General features: G+C 35.0%; 1 protein-coding gene across 9 annotated transcripts in view; it reads left to right on the top strand.

Moving 5' to 3' along the window:
- Taf1 (TATA-box binding protein associated factor 1) overlaps positions 1-19,822 on the top strand; it is an 82,296-nt gene that overhangs the window by 42,008 nt on the left and 20,466 nt on the right. For all 9 annotated transcript variants that reach the window (XM_078034688.1, XM_078034690.1, XM_078034691.1 and 6 more), the window contains 2 exons: positions 751-843; positions 930-1,014. In XM_078034688.1, the coding sequence (XP_077890814.1) occupies positions 751-843; positions 930-1,014 (178 nt within the window). The remainder of the gene's footprint in view (positions 1-750; positions 844-929; positions 1,015-19,822) is intronic.

The following is a 19,822-nucleotide window of genomic DNA, read 5'->3' on the forward strand; positions in this document are numbered from 1 at the left end:
TTAAGAATAAGGAATTTTAACTGTTAATGATCAGGGCATAGGAACTCTTATTAAAGGGACCCCTGAACTCCTTAAATAATACACAAAGGTTTATATGAACATGAGTTTTTCTGGGGAAAATGTCTATAGATTGCATTAGGAATATTTGTGACCCAACAAAAGATGAGAATATCTGGTGTAAAGAATGGTTTCCAGTGCTGGGGTTGTGGCTCAGAGGTAGAGTACTTGCCTGGCATGTGTGAGGCATTGGGTTCGATTCTCAGCACCACATATAGATAAGGATGGTCGACAATTAAAATATATATTTTTTAAAAAGAAATGAGTTAAAAAAAAAAAAAGAATGATTTCCAGCTAAGCATGGTGGCACACACTTGAAATCTCTGTAATATGACTTGAGAAATTGAGGCCAGGGGGATTGCAAATAAGAGGCCAGCCTGTTCAGTTTAGTGAGATTCTATCTCAAAATAAATTTTGAAAAGGGTCTAGGATGGGCTGGGGTTGTGGCTCAGTGGTAGAGTACCTGCCTAGCACATGTGAGGCCCTGGGTTCAATTCTCAGCACCACATAAAATAAATAAAAGGTATTGTGTCCAACCATAACTAAAAAATAAAATATAAAAAATATTTTTAAAAAAGTCTAGGATGTATCTTAGTGGTAGATTGCCGTGGGTTCAATCCCCAGTACTGTAAAAAATTAAAAACAAAAAAGAAAAACCATTTAATTTCCTGTGCTTGCCTTCTTTTTTACTAGTCCTGGCCATTTCATCACCCAGTTAATAAGAAGTTTGTTCCAGATTATTACAAAGTGATTGTCAATCCAATGGATTTAGAGACTATACGTAAGGTGAGTGACTTGGTCTGAAATGCTTTTTTTTGTAATTGATATCTTTTTATATTTGTATCTAAGTTTCTGATTTTTTTATGTCATAGAATATCTCCAAGCACAAGTACCAGAGTCGGGAGAGCTTTCTAGATGATGTAAACCTTATTCTGGCCAACAGTGTTAAGTACAATGGTGGGTATTTCTCTTTTTTTCTCTCTTTCCATCGATCTGTCCATCCTCCATCCATCTAACATTAGTTAGCTTTATTAAAGTGTATGCAGCAGCCTTGAGAAGTGGTAGTCAGCTGAATCAGTCAAGTGATTTAGTCTGCTTTTTTTTTTAAACAGGCACACATGTTAGTGAGTGTTCTGTAAAGCTTGCCATTAAACTTTTAATGATGAAAAAGTAGTCGATGCTTACTTTTGAAATTCTGTAAAGCACAGAAAAATGAGGTGCGAATAAAAATCAAATGGATATTACTTTGGGCTTTGAGTCATCACTGCGTTTCCATAAGATATGAAAACTTACCTATGCCCGAGGCCCTTAGATGGAGCTTAGGGGAATGTGTGACTTTAGAACATGGTAAGCTTCCTTGATGCATGGAGTTGTATTCAGTACATGAACTAGTTGAATAATACATGCTAGGCTCTGTGCTTGTTACTTAATCTCCTGATAGTAAAGATGTTCACTGTTCTCAAATAATTCACAATTCAGTTGGTAGAGTTAAAATGCAGCTTGATAAGGGACATAACAGAAGGATGTATAAAGTGCACTAGAGGACAGTAAGGTAAGGAGTATCTTAACCTAAGGGTTAAGGAGGGCTTCATAAACAAGTTTATGAAGTTCATTTCTGAGTAACTCACTTCTTAAGCAAACATTGAATTGAGTACCTTATATATGCTGGCATAATAGATATTCCAAGTACAAAATCAAATTAGATATAGTTCCTTCCCCAAAATTGGTTATAGCTTAGTTGGGGAAACAGAAAAGAAAAAATAATTTATTAATACTTATGTTAGAAGCATGTACAGCGTATCACAGGACAGACTAAATGAGAGTAAGATGTAGAGGAAGCTTTCTGGGAGAGTTTTTCATGAGCTGGGATCAATACAGTTTGCTAGGCAAAGCATGTGAAGGAGAAAATGTTCTAGGTAATGAGAAGAGCAGTATGTAAAGACACAAGAGACCGGAAATTGCATAATAGCTTTAAGAAACAAGTTGTGGATGCAATTAAATGTCCATGTTAGTTGGGTATTGTTGTGCATGTCTGTAATCTTCAGCAATTTGGGAGGCTGAGGCAGAAGGATCGATCACAAGTTTGAGGCCAGCCATGGCAATTTAGCAAGACCCCGCCTAAAAAAGAAAAAAGGGCTGGGGATATTACCTGGTTTTAGAGCACCCCTAGGTTCAGACCCTAGTACCACAAAAAAAAAAAAAAAAAAGTACATTTTGGTAACTGACTAATGAGTTATGTGTTTAGAGAGAGAGGTAGGAGTTGAATCAGAAGGCATTGTGCATCATACTCAATAATTTTACTTTATCCTAAATGGGAAAACAACAAAGCAAGGAAACAATAATCCCACAATTTTTTTTTTTTTTTTAAGAAAAATAGAAGAGGGAGATAAGGGCTTTGAGAGACTTTTTTTTTTTTAACATTCTGAGGTCTCAACTAAGAATCCACATGATAATTTGATTTTCCCCTATAATAACAGTTTTATTTATGGTGCCTCTAAGTTTAACAAATAGAAGAGACAGAGAATTGGAGGGAGAAAAGGGAGGAGATCAAGGAAATGGCATATTCTGGAATATTCAATACCATGGAAGAATAAAAGAACAGGACAAGTTCAGGGAATTATACTTGACTATATCATGTATGTTTCATTAAAGGAAGTAGTAGATGAAGTAGTAGCCTTCCATTTTTATTCCTTTTGGGTTGGATTGAAAGAATCTGCTTTCTCCCTTGTACTCTTCTTATTGGAAATTAGAGAGTGAAAATGCCTCTTGTCAGGTCAGTTACTTCTCTGTTATTATTTCTGGAAAACACCTAAAGCTAATTATCTAAAAACCTGGTGATGGAAGTGTTGGTGGGTTTACAAATGTCTTAACAAAAAGACTGAATAAAGCAAGTGATGAGCAAAAATTACAGAAAGTCTGGTTGACTTGGTGATGCCTGACTTAAGACAGAAGGGATAAAGCAATAAGAAAAAAAAACAGAAGGTGCTAATAGTAGAAGCAGCAGAGGGCAGATGCATGAGTCACAGAAGACAAAAATAATAGCTAGTCAATATGAATAAACATTCCATTGCACAAATAATAAAAAATGTAAATTGAAATTAAGAGATACCATTTTTCTTTTCACCTATTGGATAAATTCAATATTTAATGAAAGTATTCAATGCTGGTAAGGCTGGTGCTCTCACATATTGGTTTTGGAAGTATAGAATTGTGAGACATTTGGAAAGCTATCTGGTAGTTGAGGGACTTAAAAATAATTAAGCCAACAGACTTTATAGTCAGGTAAACATACATGGGTAAAAGGTAAAGAAATAAAGATCATGCTAAGCATTCATGTGCTCTTGGTGGAAAATAATACAAATGCTTTAGTGGACCATAAATGTTTATTCACCTACTGAACAAGCTCAATATTTAATGAAAGGACTCTATGTTGGTAAGGCTGATGCTCTCACATTATTGGTGTGGCAGTATAAAATGATGAGACATTTGGAAAGCTGTTTGGTAGCTGAGAGACTTAAAAATGGTTAAGCCAACAGACTTTATAGTCTGGTAAACATATATGGATATAAAAATTAAGATGATGCTAAGCAATCATGTACTCGGTGGAAAATAAATTAATACAAACTTTAGTGGCCTATAAATGATCCTTCAAAACCTAAATGGTTAATATAAAGGAATGATTATAGTGTCATCTATTTAATTAAAAGCTCTTTTTTGAAATAACCAAAAAATGCTCACAATGTTAAATAAGAAAAGCAGAACATAAGGCTGTTTGTTTCAGTCATACTGTTTTTTTTTTTTTTTTTTTAAGATGTATATACATAGGAAAAAAGGTTGGGGGAAACACACTAAAGTAATAATAGTGGTTATTTCTGAGATAAAGGGTTAGGACTGCTTTTTATTTTATCCTTTATATGTTTTCTCCTGGTATTGGAGTCAGGAAACTTTTCCTAGAGGAAGTAACTACTGAGCTGAATACTGAAGGATGATGATTATGATCGCTCATTATTGAGCAACTACCATGTCAAGTGGAGAAGGATAGGGGTAGAAGTTCCAGAGAGAGACGACATAGATGGAAAAGTAGATGGGAGTGCAAATAGTTAAGTTTAGCTAGAGTGCAGAGTGGGAGCTAGCTAGGTTTTGTAGTTGAGGTATGATTTTAAAGGTAGACAAGGGCCAAATCACGAAAGGCTTATTATATCACATTAAGTCATTAGGAGAGGGGGACATACCAAGTGTTTATTAAGATAATTCTGGAAGCTATCCAAAGAATGAATTGGAAGTGGATGAGATATGGAGACCAATAAAGAAACTATTGACGGCAGTCCAAGTTAAAAATACTAAGGTCCTGAACGAAGGTAAGTAGCATTAAGAATGAAAAGATGGAGTCAGATTGTGGAGATAGAAATTGATACCTTCATAACTAGACCAGATGCAAGGCTGTGATAAGAAAGCATATTGGAATTGAATCTTTCAGAGGTGAAGCAGTTTTCAGTAAAGACAACATTCTGGATATAGCCTAGAATATGTTTGGCTGGAGTGGAGGTGCAAACCATTTTGCCCTGAAAATCTGCAGGTTTTTTTCTTTCTTCCAGTACTGGGGATCAAATCCAGGGCTTCTCACATGCTAGACATGCATTGTACCACTGTGCTACATATCCAGCCCCTATGTTTAGTATTTAGTTTTTGAGATTGGTGAGTCTCACTAGTTTCTAAGGTTGGTCTCAAACTCCTGGGCTCCAGTGATTTTTCTGCCTCAGCTTCCTGAGTGTCTGGGATTACAGGTACCCACCATCATGCCTGGCTCTTTATTTTGAATTCCATTCAGATCCTTCACATAAATATTACATAGAAGCATATTTCTATAGTACTTTATCGACTTCACTAGTCACATATTTAGATCATGTATATAGCCAGAATGCTTCATGCTAAAATTAGGGGTTATTAGGTAAAAAATAAAAGGTAAGTAACTATCCTTTTAACAGTAACTAAAAGGATGCAGTACTTACACGAGGATTCAGCCTTGTACTTGGCGACAACAGACTGTATGCTGTAGGATTCAAGCCCTTATGCTTTCTACCTACCACATAGGTGCTAGATCAATATCAGAACCTCTGTTCATGTTCAAATAGGATTTAGAAAGAACATTAATTATGTTAAGCCCAAAATGTTAAGTTGGTAGACTTACTTTCAGTAGTCCCAAAAGGTATACAGTATTCTGTTTTGGTTAAAGGAAAGATCTATTCAGATAAATCCCTTCTTAAAAACACCATACTTTTTCCTTTTTTGCCAGATTCATCAAAGCTATAAGAAACAGTTGGTATAGGCCTCACTATTTAATATTTGGTTAAATAGGTGATGCTAAGCTAGTAATGGTGAGATCCCTTTTCCCAAAGATTCCATGGCAAAGTTCTCTTCCAGTGTGCTTATTCTTTTGTTTTTTATCACACAGAGGATCGAATCCAGGGTCTTACACATGCTAAGCAAGAGCTCTACCTCTTGAGTTACATCCCCAGCCCTTTTCCAGTGCTCTTAAAACTAAAAATCAAGTTCATTTTAGAAGTCCTCTATTGGGATGGGGATGTAGCTCAGTTGGTAGAGTGGTTGCCTAGCATGCACAATGCACTGGGTTCAATCCCCATCACCACACAGATAAGAAAAGAAATCCTCTATCTTCAGGATGGACTCTCAGATAGGTAGGGCATGTGCCATAAAACCTGAGAGCTGGATACTTCAGAATGCTCAGTCGGACCACCATGATCTAGATATAAAATAAATTTGCCAAAAATGAAACTTTTCCTTAAGATGTTTTTTCTCTTTTGGTGTGTGGGGGACAAGTATTGGGGATTGAACCCATGGGTGTTCCACTAAGCCATATCCCAAGTCCCCTTTTTTTAAGAAAGATTTGTTTTAATTGTCAATGGACCATTTATATGTGGTGCTGAGAATCAAACCCAGTGCCTCACACATGTTAGCAAGTGCTCTACCTTGGAGCCACAACCTCAGCTCCCAGGCCCTTTTTAATATTTGATTAATAAGAGACAGAGTATTGCTAAGTTGCCAAGGCTGGCCTCAAGCTTCAAATCCTGCCTCAGCCTCCAAGTCACAGATTAGTTGTGAGCCAGTGTGCCCAACAGAGAGGGTTTTCCCTCCAACACTCTTGAATAATTCCAAACATTCTGTGAACTCTGATAGTTGTTAAGTTTATAGAATCCTTTGCCTGGCTTTGTGGAGTCTTGTTCTGCACATGTCCACCTTAGCATTCAGCCAGAGATTAAAGGGAACCTCTGTAATATTGGAGTTCATTTTGACATAATCATATGTGGCATGAAATATAATTTGTTCCACTTCAGTCCCTAGTACTTCCTTACCCCGTTTCCCTTTACTGGTCTTCTTTTTATTTAACTTTTTAAAAATTGGTGCTTTATAGTTATACATAAAGATGAACTTCACTGTGGTATATTCATAAACATATGTAGCATAATTTGGTCAATTGTATAGTTCCTCCCTTTTCCCATCTTTTCTGCCTCCTCTATATCCCCTTTCTTTAATCCATTGGTCTCCCTTCCATTTTCATGGGATTCCTCTCCATGCCACACCTGTTTTATTTTGCTCTAGCTTATTGCTTTTGAGAGCATTCAACCCTTGATTTTGAGTATATCTTATTTCACTTAGAATGATGTTCTCCATTTCTATCCATTTACAAGTAAATGCCATAATCTCATTCCTCTTTTTGGCTGAGTCAAACTCTATTGTTTATATATGCCACATTTTCTTTATCCATTCTTTGACAGACACCTGGGCTGGTTCCATAACTTGGCTATTGTAAATTGTGTCACTATAAACATTGATGTGCTAGTATCACTAGAATATGCTGATTTTAGTTCTTTTGGAGAAATACCAAATAGTGGGATAGCTGGGTCATCCATTCTTGGTCTTTTGAGGAATCTCCATATAGCTTTCCAAAGTGGTGGTACTAATTTGCAGTCCCATCAATAGTGTGTGAGTGTACCTTTTCCCCCACTTCCTCACCAGCATTTTTTTATTGTTTGTATTTTTGATGATTGCTATTCTAACTGGAGTGAGATGAAATCTCAATGTAATTGTTTTGATTTGTATGTCCCTGATTGCTAGGAATGTTGAACATTGTTTTCCCGTGTTAGCCATTTTGTATTTCTTTGTTTGAGAAGTGTCTGTTTAGTTCTTTTGCCCACTTTGGGGTTTTGGCTTTTTGGTGTTAAGTTTTCTGAGTTTTTATGTATTCTGGATATTAATCCCGTCAGTGAAGCAGCTGGCAAAGATCTTCCATTCTGTAGGCTCCCTTGCACACTTTTTTCTTTGCTGTTCAAAAGCTTCTTAATTTGATGTCATTGTACTTGTTAATTCTTGGTCTTTATTTCTTGAGCTTTAAGAATCTTTAAGGAAGTCGATACCTTGATTATCAGTGTGTTCGAGTGTTGAACTTTGTTTTTCCTCTAGTAATTGTAAAGTTTCTGGTCGAATTTCTAGGTCTTTGATCCACTTTGAGTTGACTTTTGTGCAGGGTGAAAGATAGGGATCTAGTTTCATTCTTCTACATATAGAGATCCAGTTTTCCTAGCACTATTTGTTAAAAGTCTATTTTTTTTTCCTCTGCCATGTTTTTGACACCTTTGTTGCATATTAGCTGACTCTATCTTTGTAGCCTCTGAGGATTTTAAGTTATTTTTTGTGGACGTCCCTCATCACCAATCTACCCTGCATTTTCCAGCTGTCTTTGTTAGCCGCCTCAAACTCAATCTGTCTCTACTTTGGCTTGGGTTCAGCAGAAACCTCTAGCAGAAAGCCGGGGGCTCACTTCCAGGAATTTCCTTTCTCTCAGGGATCACACAGTCTTGCACTAAATTTTCTGAAAACACTTGTTTCATTTGTTTCCCCTCACCCCACCACAGTTTTCTGATTACAGTGGCAGGACTAATCTAATAGTAGTTACTCTATCATGCATAGAAGGTCTTAATTTTATTTATGGTATTTTTGTCTTTAGTATAATTGTTCAAAAGATCTTTCCAACCCCAAAAATGCCTGTGTTTTTTCTAATGAATGTAATTTTTCCCCTTTTCATTCTTTCATTTTGTTATTGGTGCGTCACAATTATGCATAATAGTGGAATTTGTGCTTAGATATTTGTACATGTACAGGATATGGCAATATATTTGGTCAGTATTGTTCCCCAACATTTTCCTTTTCCTTCCCTCCTTCACCCTGATCCCTTTCCTCTATTCTACTGGTCTCCCTTCTATTATTATGAGCTACCCCTTTTCTTTTCCTTTTTCCTCTCTATCTTCCACATATGAGAGAAAACATACAACTCTTGGCTTTTTGAGTTTGACTTATTTTGCTGGATTCAGTGCTCTCATGTTCCATCCATTTTCCTGCAAATTATATAATTTCATTCTTTATGGATGAGCAAAACTTCATTGTATATATATACCACATTTCCTTTTCCATTCATCCACTGAGGACACCTAGACTGGTTCTATAATTTGGCTGTTGTGAATTGTGCTGCTATAAATATAGGTGTATTCATGTATTGCTATAGTATGTTGACTAATTCCTTAGGATAAATTCTGAGGCTTGGTGTTCTGGGCCATATGATGGTTCAATTCCTAGTCTTGTGGAACCTCCATACCAATTTCCATAGTGGCTCTATTAGTTTGAAATCTCACCAACAGTGTGAGAGTGGTCCTTTCCCCCTACATCCTCTTCAATGTTTATTATTGCTTATATTCTTGATGGTTGCCATTCTAACTGGAGTGAGATGAAGTCTCACTGTAGTTTTTGATTTGCATTTCTCTAATTGCTAAAGATGTTGAATATTTTTGCATATACTTGTTGACCATTTGCATTTTCTCTTTTGAGAAGTATCTGTTTAGTTCATTTGCCCATTTATTAATTGGGATATTTGGCTTTTGGTGTTGTTTTTTTAGTTCTTCTGAATATTATTCTGTAGCTAGCAAAGATTTTTTCCCATTCTCTAGGTTCTTTCTTCACATTATTAATTGTTTCTTTTGCTGTATAGAAGCTTTTTTTTAAATGAACATAATTTTATTTTTTAGTTATAACTAGACACAACATCTTTATTTTATTTATTTGTTTTTATGTGGCACTGAGGATCGAATCCAGGGCCACACATGTGCTAGACAAGCACTCTACTGCTACAACCCCAGCCCCTGTATAGAAACTTTTTAATTTGATGTCATCCCATTCCTTAATTCTTGATGTTATTTTATGAGCTTTAGGAGTCCTATTGAGGAAATTGTTGCCTCTACCTGTATGTTAGGAATGTTGACCCTATATTTTCTTCTAGGAATTGCAAATTTCTGGTGTAATTGCTAGGATTTTGATTCATTTTGAGTTGACTTTTGTGCAGGGTGAGAGTACCATTTGTTAAAAAGGCTGTCTTCACTATATATTTTTGGTTATCTTTGTCAAGAATCAGATGACTATCTGTGTGCATTTGTCACTGAAGTCAGATGCTGTGATGCTTCCAGCATTGCTTTCTATTCTGGGTCTTTTATTCTTCCAGATGAATTTTAGGACTTTTTTTTTTTTCAAGTTTTTGTGTCAATGATATTTTGACGGAAATTGCATTGAGTTTGTATATTGCTTTTTGTAATATGGCCATTGTAGCAATATAAATTTTGCCTGTGCATGATCATGAGAGGTCTTTCCATTGTCTAGTGTAGTCTTTAATTTCTTTCTTCACTGTTCTAAGTATTCATATAGATGTCTTTCATTTCCTTGGCTAGATTTATTTCTAGGTATTTTAAATGTCTATTCATTTTTAAAAATATAATCTAAAATAAAAGGTAAATATCTAAGTTTTCTTTCCCAAATGATTAGTCAAAGTGCTTAAGTTATATTTATGGAACAGTCTATCCTACTAATTGAAAGACTACTTTTATGCCTAAATTGTTATGTGTTCTTTAACTTAGCTGGGGGCTCTCTATTATGCTTCATTGACCTATTTGTCTAGACTAATGCTATTATCACTAGATAATATCACTGTTTTTATCACTGGGCTTCAAAATTTTCAACTTATTAGTGTCTTCACCTATTATTCCAACTAAACTCTAGGCTCATATTTGTTAGATTCTAACTTGCCCTTAAATAAATTGTATTAAAGCTCATTTAATTTATGGATTAATTTGTAGAACAAGTATGTCTTGGTGTTTTTTTTCTATCAATTATTGGGGCTAAGATACAACTATTACCACATAAAGATAAAGTCTCTCACATCATTAAAAAGAATAACAATTCCTCAGTCCTGCTTTAGCCTCTGGGTGTCATTTTTTTGTCTTTCTCATTACAGCCAGACTTCTTTTGTTTTTATTTTATACATAAAAACTTGTCATTTTAACCAAAGTCTTTGGCATTAAGTACATTCACAATGTTGTGCAACCATTAACACTATCCATTTCCAGATTTTTTTTGTTGTTGTTGTTATTCCAAATAAAAACTCTGTACCCATTTATCAATAACTCTTCATCTACCCCTTCCTCCAGCTTCTGGTAACTTCTATTCTCCCTCTGTCTCTGTGATTTTACCTATTCTAGGTATCACAATTCATGCAATATTTGTTCTTTGTGTCTGGCTTATTTTGTGTAGCATAATGTTTCCAAGGTTCATTGATACTATGGAATGTATCAAGATTTCATTCTCTTTTTATAATAGCCAGGATTGGGCTGGGGATGTGGCTCAAGCGGTAGCATGCTCGCCTGGCATGCGTGTGGCCCGGGTTCGATCCTCAGCACCACATACCAACAAAGATGTTCTGTCCGCAGAAAACTAAAATATAAATAAATTTAAAAAAAAATAGCCAGGATTTTTGAGTATGTAACATCTTTCTCTGTTAACTGTTCATGCTTTACTTAGCTTTAATCGGGCTTCTATCCTGCCCAGTCTACCAGGTAAACAGGATCACAAAATTGCCAGACAGAATAGGTTAGTACCTACTTGATCCCTATCTTGACCTCACATTGGTCTTCTACATTGTTAGTCAATATACCATTCCTTTCTTGAAGCTGTGTTGTGATTGGCTTATGTGACAACTTTTAACTCTTTATTTTATTCTTACTTTTTTAAACCATTTCTTTTCGGTTCTCCTTTGCTGAGTTTCTGCCTATTCCTCTAACTTCAACTACCAACTCTTTCCTAATGACTCAACCATATGCTAGGTAAAATCAGTATTCCCCAATCACCTTCTAAACCTCATGGGTGTCCTGGTGGAACCTCAAACATACCTTCAACCTTTTATCCTCTGTCTTCCAACTTTCTCTTTCTCTGTTGACTCACTTGTTTGCTATTTAAAGCCTGGGTTTAATGGAGCATTAACATTAGTCATGGGCTGGGGATGTGGCTCAAGCGGTAGTGCGCTCACCTGGCAGGTGTTCAGCCCGGGTTTGATCCTCAGCACCACATACAAACAAAGATGTTGTGTCCACCGAAAACTAAAAAATAAATATTAAAAAAAAATTAGTCATGAGGTACACCCAGAAGTCCCAGAGTTATTATTAATTCTTGTCCTAGAATAATAAGTCAACTTATAAATTAAAATTAAGTCTAAACACTGGCGAATGTCCCAGTGTTTCGATTTACTTGGTTTAAATCTGTTGCCCACATTCCTGTCAGATCCTTTTTAAAAAAATTGTGCCTCTTATTAAAAGCTCAAACAATTAAGAAATATATAAAATTAAACGTTCAAGCCTCTACCCTCCTACTCCTGTCTCCCATAGTTTCATCCCCCAGAGATAACAATTTGGTATATATCCTTATTTTTTTCTGTGCTTGTATAAAACATGTTTGTAGTTATGCATCGTTTTAGAAATTTGTTTTACAAAAATTGCCATTGCCATTTTATACATGGTTATTCCATATTTGTTTTTAGTATAGTGATTGAACCCAGAGAAGCACTCTGCCACCCCCTGCCCTTTTTATTTTGACAAAGGTTTCTGCTTTGTTGCTGAGGCTGGCCTTGAACTTACTATCCTCCTGCCTCAGCCTCCCAGATCATTGGGATTATAGGTTGCACCACCATACTCAACTCTGAGTATTTTTCTTTAACTTTTAATTTTGAGTTAATTATTGATTTAGGAAATTACAGAAAAACAGTACTAGTGTCCTGTGAGCCCTTCACTCAGCTTTTCTCCAATCAAAACTAGGAAATTGATACTCATGCATTAATGCTAATAAGATTACAGACCTAATTCAGTTTTTGCCCTTTTAAAGCTCTGTATTCATTTGTGCATGTGTGTGTATATACTTCTGTGAAATTTTATGCCATTTATAGGTTCTTGTATCCACCACTACAATCAAGATTTAGAACTGTTCTATCACCACAAAAGAACTCCCTATTTGTATTTGCATACCACACAGAAGCACCCACTGTCCCTGTTGCACTTAACTATTCTCTATCTCAATAGTTTTGGTATTTGAATAATATGTGTAACTATTTGAAATTTAACTTTTATCTTGATATCCATCCAAATTGTTAACATGTAATGATAGTTCACCTTTTAAATTTTTGAGTAGTATTCCATTGTATGGATATGTCAGGTCAGGATTTGTTCATTCATTATTCATTGAAGGATGTTCAAGTTTCTGGTATTTTGTTATCATGAATAAACCTGCTATGAGCATTCATGTACAGGGCTTTGTGTGAATATGTTTTCATTTCTCTGGGTAAATACCCAAGAGTAGTATGTTTAGTTTGGTAAGAAGATGCTATATTCATTGTGATGGCATCACCATTTTATATACTCAGCAGCAGTGTATCAGTGATCTATTTTCTCTATAGCAATTTGTTATCAATACTTCTTTTTTAATTTTAGCTATTCTATCATTTGTGGCTTTACATTTCCCTAATGGCTTGTAATGTTGAGTGTCTTTTCATGTGTGTATTTTCCATCTGTATATTTTCTTTTGAGAAGTATCTATTTCTTTGGCTCAGGTGTTTTTTTTTTTTAATTAATTGTTATTATTAATGAGTTCTGAGGGTTCTTTATTCTAGGGACATAAGACTTTTATTACATATATGATTTGCAAAGATTTTTCTCCCAGCCTATACATTACCCTTTCACACTTGAGCAGAAATGTTTAATTTTCTTGAAATGATTAATTTTTTCTTTTATGGATTATGATTTTGGTGTTTGTCATTGACTCATCTAAGTCACAAAGGGTTTTTCTTATGCTTTCTTCTAGAAGATTATAGTTTAAGCATTTTATATTTAAATCCATGATCTGTTCTGAATTAGTTTTTGTGTATGGTTTGAAGTTCAGGTTGAAGTACTTTTCTTTTCCCTGTGAACGTTCAGTTGTTCTAGTATCATTCATTGAAAGGACTAGCCTTTTCCTGTTGAATTGGTTGGTCCATTGATCTGTGTGTATCTGTCTCTCTGTACTCGCCTTGAGTACTGTAGCTGTATAGGAAGACTTGTCTTCAGGTAGAGTGATTTTCCCAACTCTTTTTCAAAACTGTTCTATATTCTAGTTCTTTTAACCTTTCCACATAAATTTTTAGTAGATAATCTGTATGTACAAAATTCTTACTGGACTTTTTTGATAAGCATTGAATTAAACCCATAGTTCATTTTGGGGAGAATTGATATATTCACTGATCTTCTTTCCCGTGTTATTATATGTATATGTTCTTTTTAGCACATTCCATTTCATGAATTGTATGCATTGTAATTTATTTACTTGATAGTCATTTGTAGTTTTCTGTAATGATGGCTTTCAGTTTTTCACTTTTTATATTTCATTAATACTGTGTACTTGTGGGGAAAAAATATCTGAAAGAAAATTTGATAAATGTTCTAAAATTGTGTTCCCAAAAGGTTGTACCTGTTTATTACAAAAAAATAGTAATTAAGGAGAATGCCTTTTTCCTTGTAACACTTGAGATTTGTCACTGCTATAAAATCTTTAAAATAATCAAATGATGTTCTGTAAAATGGAAGTATGTGATTTAAAGTAGTGTTTCATCACAAAAAGTATGGATGTACTCATTGACCAAAAGAAAGAAACTGTAGAATTACATAACATGAAAAGAAAAAATTTCACCTCTTCCTTCCTCATCTCCCATTTCATTCTCCATAGTAGCCAGTGTTAGGTTTAATCTGAAATATACTTTTCTTTTTTGATGCAGTAAATCCTATATATACATCGTGTTTACAATTTGCATTTTTCATTTGACAATATGGTATGGATAATGCTTCATGTAAATGTGTGATTTTGTTTAAGGAAAATTTTAAGTTAGACAAATAGTACATGCCTTTCTTCATCAAATTCATCATATAGGACTCAATATGGCAAAGGATGTTATTATGAATGTTTCTGAAAAAATATCTAAATTGGATTTCCACTGTGTTTTAAACTAATTATAGCTGAAATAGAGGACAGTTGCCCAGTGGTAATTGTTATTTTGCATTTCACTTCTGTGACAGTACTGCTTTGTTCAAAATTTCAATTTCTGCTTAAATTTGATTGGGAATAGATATACAATATCCATAACTCACTAGATCTGTTGTGTTCTGTATTGAGATGTGATACAGCAGCCTGTTAAGGCAGCATCTCTCTAATATCCCATGCTTTAATGAGATAAATACACATAAGAATGTTCTAAGTCTACATCAAATTTCACATTTTCAAAAATATCAGTTTGGGAAAATAAAGATGATATTTGTTAAAGGAAAAAGACATTGAGGAAAATAGACTTTTGTATCAGTGCTGAACTTACTGTAATGTGTTTTCAAGGCAACTCTGGTACCAGGAGCAATAAAAATTTTCCATGAGGTATTATAAGTCAATGTTAACTTTATTATGTTCATCTTATGTAAGTTATCGTGGTTGGTATACAGAGTTGGGCAAAGTGTAGAAAGAAAGATGAACACGGGTAGATATAATGGATTAAATCTGGTAAGAGTTTAAATAGCTGTAATCTGCATGAAGGCAGGAATCAGAGCAGTCATACATAAACCATATATCTTAGGATAATGTATGGCACATAGTAGTAAATATCTGTTGAATGACCAAAAGGCCAAAGATATAAAGGTACGGTACAAGGAAAGACAGTAGAGAGTGGTGCTGTAGAAGCCATTGAATTAGTTACCAGGAAAATGTATCAGTTTTATATGTAACAAAAGGTTGCTACTAAGGTCAGGTCTGGAAAATGTTCACTGGAAGTTGGCAGTTAGTGAGTATATCATTGTTGACTGGGTGAAAACAATTTCATTGATGTGGTCTATAACATTGACTTACTCTGATAGTTGTTCCTTTCCCTACTGTTCCTTAGTACTTTAAACTTTATTGAGATTATGAGTATGTATTTTCCATGATGCCTTGAATGTTACCAAAGTTAAGGACCTAAGTCTTGTCTCACATTTTTTTTTAATCATCAGAGCTGCTATTATACCTATCATATATTAGTAAATGCTTTAAAATGAGTTAAAATTGGGCATGGTGGCACATGTCTATAGTCCTAGGCACTGAGGAGGCTGAGGCAGAAGGATCACTTGAGCCCAAGAGATGGGGGCTATCCTGGGCAACATAGTGAGACCTTATCTCTAAAAAAAAAAGTTCTGAGTATAGTGGCATACACTTGTAATCCTAATGATGCAGGAGGCTGAAGCAGGGGGATTGCAAGTTTGAGACCAGCCTCATCAACTTAGCAAGACCCTATATGAAAATAAAAAATAAAAAGAGATGTAGCTCAGTGGTAGAGTGCCCCTGGGTTTAATCCCTATCTAGTATCCCACCACCACACACTCACAGGAGAGTCAAGTCCTACTGTAAATTTTATTCTATAGTAAAAGCTGTTATTCTATAGTAAAAAGCTATAGTAAAAGGTATCTATAGTGATAAGACAAAGAATGGTGGTTCATTTAGGGAAAAAAGAGGCATTTTTAAGTTCTTTGGGACTTTTCATGAGACAGGCCCTAAATGTAAATCCTACCTTTGGCTAGTGAAATTTATTACTCCAGTTCCTCTCTAAATAATTTCTACCTTCTAGAATGTCTTGTCCAGATTCTGAATGAGGTTCTGTTACTTGGGTTTGAGAGACTAAATCTCTTATCTTGGAAGCTAAACATTTTAAATGGTATTTGACCTTTATTCTACATAAAAAATGTAGCTACAGTGTGAAAAATGAGGCTAACTTCTCTTTACTTGTATGTTCTGGATTTGAGACAAATACTAAATAATTGGGAAACCAAGGGGGAATGGGAGCAGGAAAGATGGTGGAATGAGATGGACATCATTATCGTAGGTAGATGTATGACTGCACATATGGTGCAACACTACATCATGTATGACCAGAGAAATGAAAATTGAGCTGCAATTGTGTATAATGAATCAAAATGCATTCTGCTGTCACATATGCCTAAGTAAAATAAATAAATAAATTTTAAAAAATAATTGGGAAACTAGAGCTCATCTCCTTGAGCTGTGTGGATTTAGTATAGTTGAATTTCATAATCTAATTTTATTAGAAATTTAGCTATGCTATTTGTATTTTTTTCTTTAAACCTGGTACTGATATTTTTTTAAAAATCTTTGTACTGCTACTGAGATTTTATCTTATTTTTTAATTTTAGTGATTCACATTGGAATAACTGTATATCCCCACACCATTCACAGTCAGGATAACAATTTATGCTTGTTTTGGCACAGTACTTATTTTCTTAGAAGGGAATTATTTTTAGTATTGTAGAAAAACTCTCAAGGGAAATGTGAGCCTCAGAGTAGTAATCACAAACCTTTTCTCCTAAATTGCCCTGAACTGCTCACCTATTCAATTGGTGGTTTTCTCTGAACCTTCCAAATTGCTAGCAGCAGTAATGCTTGTTTTCCCCCCTCAAACTAGAATTATAAAGCTTGTAACTTTCCTTTCTTCTCACATCACTATAAAAAGGGAAATTAACTTAGAAACAAGGAAAGGAGCTGGGCCTGGTGGTGCATGCCTATAATCTCAGCAACTCATGAGGCTGAGGCAGGAGGATTGCAAGTTCAAAGCCAATCTCAGTAACTTAGCAAGACCCTTCCCTATCTCAAAATAGAAAAAGGGGTGCTGGGCATGTGGTTCAGTGGTTAAGCACCTCTAGGTTCAATCTCTAGTATCAAGGGAGGGGGAAGGGATTTTTTTGATTTGGGTGATATACCAAATTCTCAAACCTAACACTGGAATTACTGCTATTTAAGGACATTTGAATTATATGTGATTGTGTAGACTCTGCCAATCTTTGTTCTGAGGCAAAGTCAAAATAAATATATTTCTTCAGCAAGACATTTGCAGTTGCTTTGGCCATGATTTTAATAGGAAGAAAATGAAATATACTCAGAAAACATTTCTTCTTTAAAAATTTTATTTGTTCTTTTTAGATATACATGACAGAGTATATTTTGACATATCATACATACATGGAGTATAACTTATTCTATTTAGGATCTCATTCTTTTTTTTTTTAAAGAGAGAGAGAATTTTTTAATATTTATTTTTTAGTTTTCGGCGGGCACAACATCTTTGTTTGTATGTGGCGCTGAGGATTGAACCTGGGCCGTACATATGCCAGGCAAGCGCGCTACCGCTTGAGCCACATCCCCAGCCCCAAGGATCTCATTCTTGTGATTGTAATGATGTAGAATTTCACTAGGTATATAGTCATATATGAACATAGAAAAGTTATGTTTGATTCATTCTACTGTCTTTGCTATTCTCATACCTGCACCCATTCCCTTCATTCCCCTTTGTCTAATCCAATGAACTTCTATTCTTCCCTCTCTCCCTCTCCCTTATGTGTTATCATCTACATATCAGAGAGAAAATTTGGCATTTGTTTTTTTGGGGGAATTGGCATATTTCACTTAGCATGATAGTCTCCAGTTCCATCCATTTACTGGAAAATGTCATAATTTCATTCTTTATGGCTGAGTAATGTTCCATTATGTATATACCACATTTTCTTTAACCATTTATCTGTGGAAGGGCACCAAGGTTTGTTCCATAGCTTAGCTATAAACATTGATGTGGCTGCATCACTGTAGAATGCTGATTTTTAAGTCCTTTGGGCATAGTGTGGGATAACTGGGTCAAATGGGGGTTCCATTCCAGGAGGAAAACAATCTCTTGGGTATGCTAATGATTTATATCTTATCTTTCATAGTCACTTTGGTTTCATTCTGGAAATTTTTTTTTTATAATTTAATTCTGACTTTCTGTAAGCAACCCCTTAGGGACTGGGAAACTGGAATTTAGTTTTTGTTTAGTCTTTTTCTCCCCATAATAGCCCCAGCATCTTTATTATTCCTATAGAGGCTCTATTACTTTTTCATGTTTCTTCACCAGACTTCTCATTTCTTAAGCTATAGAGCCTAAAGATGATCACCTTACTTTTTGTAAGCTACTGATTGTCAAAGAATATATAGAAGCATTTTTAGCTTTATGGAGGTGATTGTGGAGGGAAATAATTATTTTTTATTCTGAACCATCTCTGGCTATCTTTATGTGTCCTAAATATCTGGATGATCAATGTAGATTTTTTTCCAGTTTGTGTATGTGTATGTGCATGCACATCTTACATAGGCAATGTGAGTTAGGACACAAGGTTTTTTTTATATATATCAAGAATGAACAGTCTGTATTTGCAAGAGCATTTACCTGAAAGGAACTTCTTTGTCATATAATTGCTAGTACTAATCATAGTAAGTGTGGCCTGAAAACTTCACATGTACACATGGTATATTTTTTAGAATTTGTATCTTGATAAACAGGTTTAATTCAAGGATTACCTCCTCTTGAAGCCTTTCCTAATTCTTTCCCTCTTACCTCCCAAAATTGGCCACTTTTTGCATTTGTATTTTTTGCTACATTATATGGCTCTACTTATTTATAGTCTATATCACTGTAGAAAACTATAAGCTTCATGAGAATATGGCCTGTATCTTACCTGATTTTGTAATTGGTAATGCCTAGCACGTAGAAGACACTGAGAAATTATGAGTACAAAATTGAATGAACAGTATATTAAAGAATATTGTAGCACAATTAAGGCATGGATTGAAAACTTAAGCCTTTAGGGTCCAGGTGTCCAGAGTTAAGCAGATCTGGGGACTGTGGTAACCTGGAGAACACATGCCTATATCAAGGGAGCAGCTGCATTGTTGGTGTTTTGTGGAAATGCTGATCCTATGTTAGCATATCTCTTTTGTTGTTGTTCTTTTGAGTTACACATGACAGTAGAGTCTATTTTTATATATTTATACAAGCATGGAATATATCTTATTCTAATTAGGATCCCAATCTTGTGGATATACACAATGAAAAGATTCACTGTGGTGTATTCATATATGTGCATAGGAAAGTTATTTCAGATTAATTCTACTCTCTTTCCTATTCTTGTCCCCTTCCCTTACCTTCATTTCCTTTTGTCTAACCCACTCAACTTCTATTCTTCCCCTCCCTGCCCTTCTTGTGGTTAGCATCCACATATCAGTGAAAATTCAACCTTTTCTTTTGGGCTATTGGCTTATTTCATATAATGTGATAGTCTCCAGATCCATCCATTTACTGGCGAATGTCATAAAGTTGTTTTTCTTTATGGTTGAGTAATATTCCTATGAGATAGATTGATAGATAGATTACATTTTCTTTATCCATTCCTCTGTTGATGGACATCTAGGTTAGTTCCATAGCTTAACTACTGTGAATTGTGCTGCTGTAAACATTGATGTG

Source organism: Ictidomys tridecemlineatus, chromosome X (assembly GCF_052094955.1).
Source record: "Ictidomys tridecemlineatus isolate mIctTri1 chromosome X, mIctTri1.hap1, whole genome shotgun sequence".
Classification (NCBI taxonomy): domain Eukaryota; kingdom Metazoa; phylum Chordata; class Mammalia; order Rodentia; family Sciuridae; genus Ictidomys; species Ictidomys tridecemlineatus.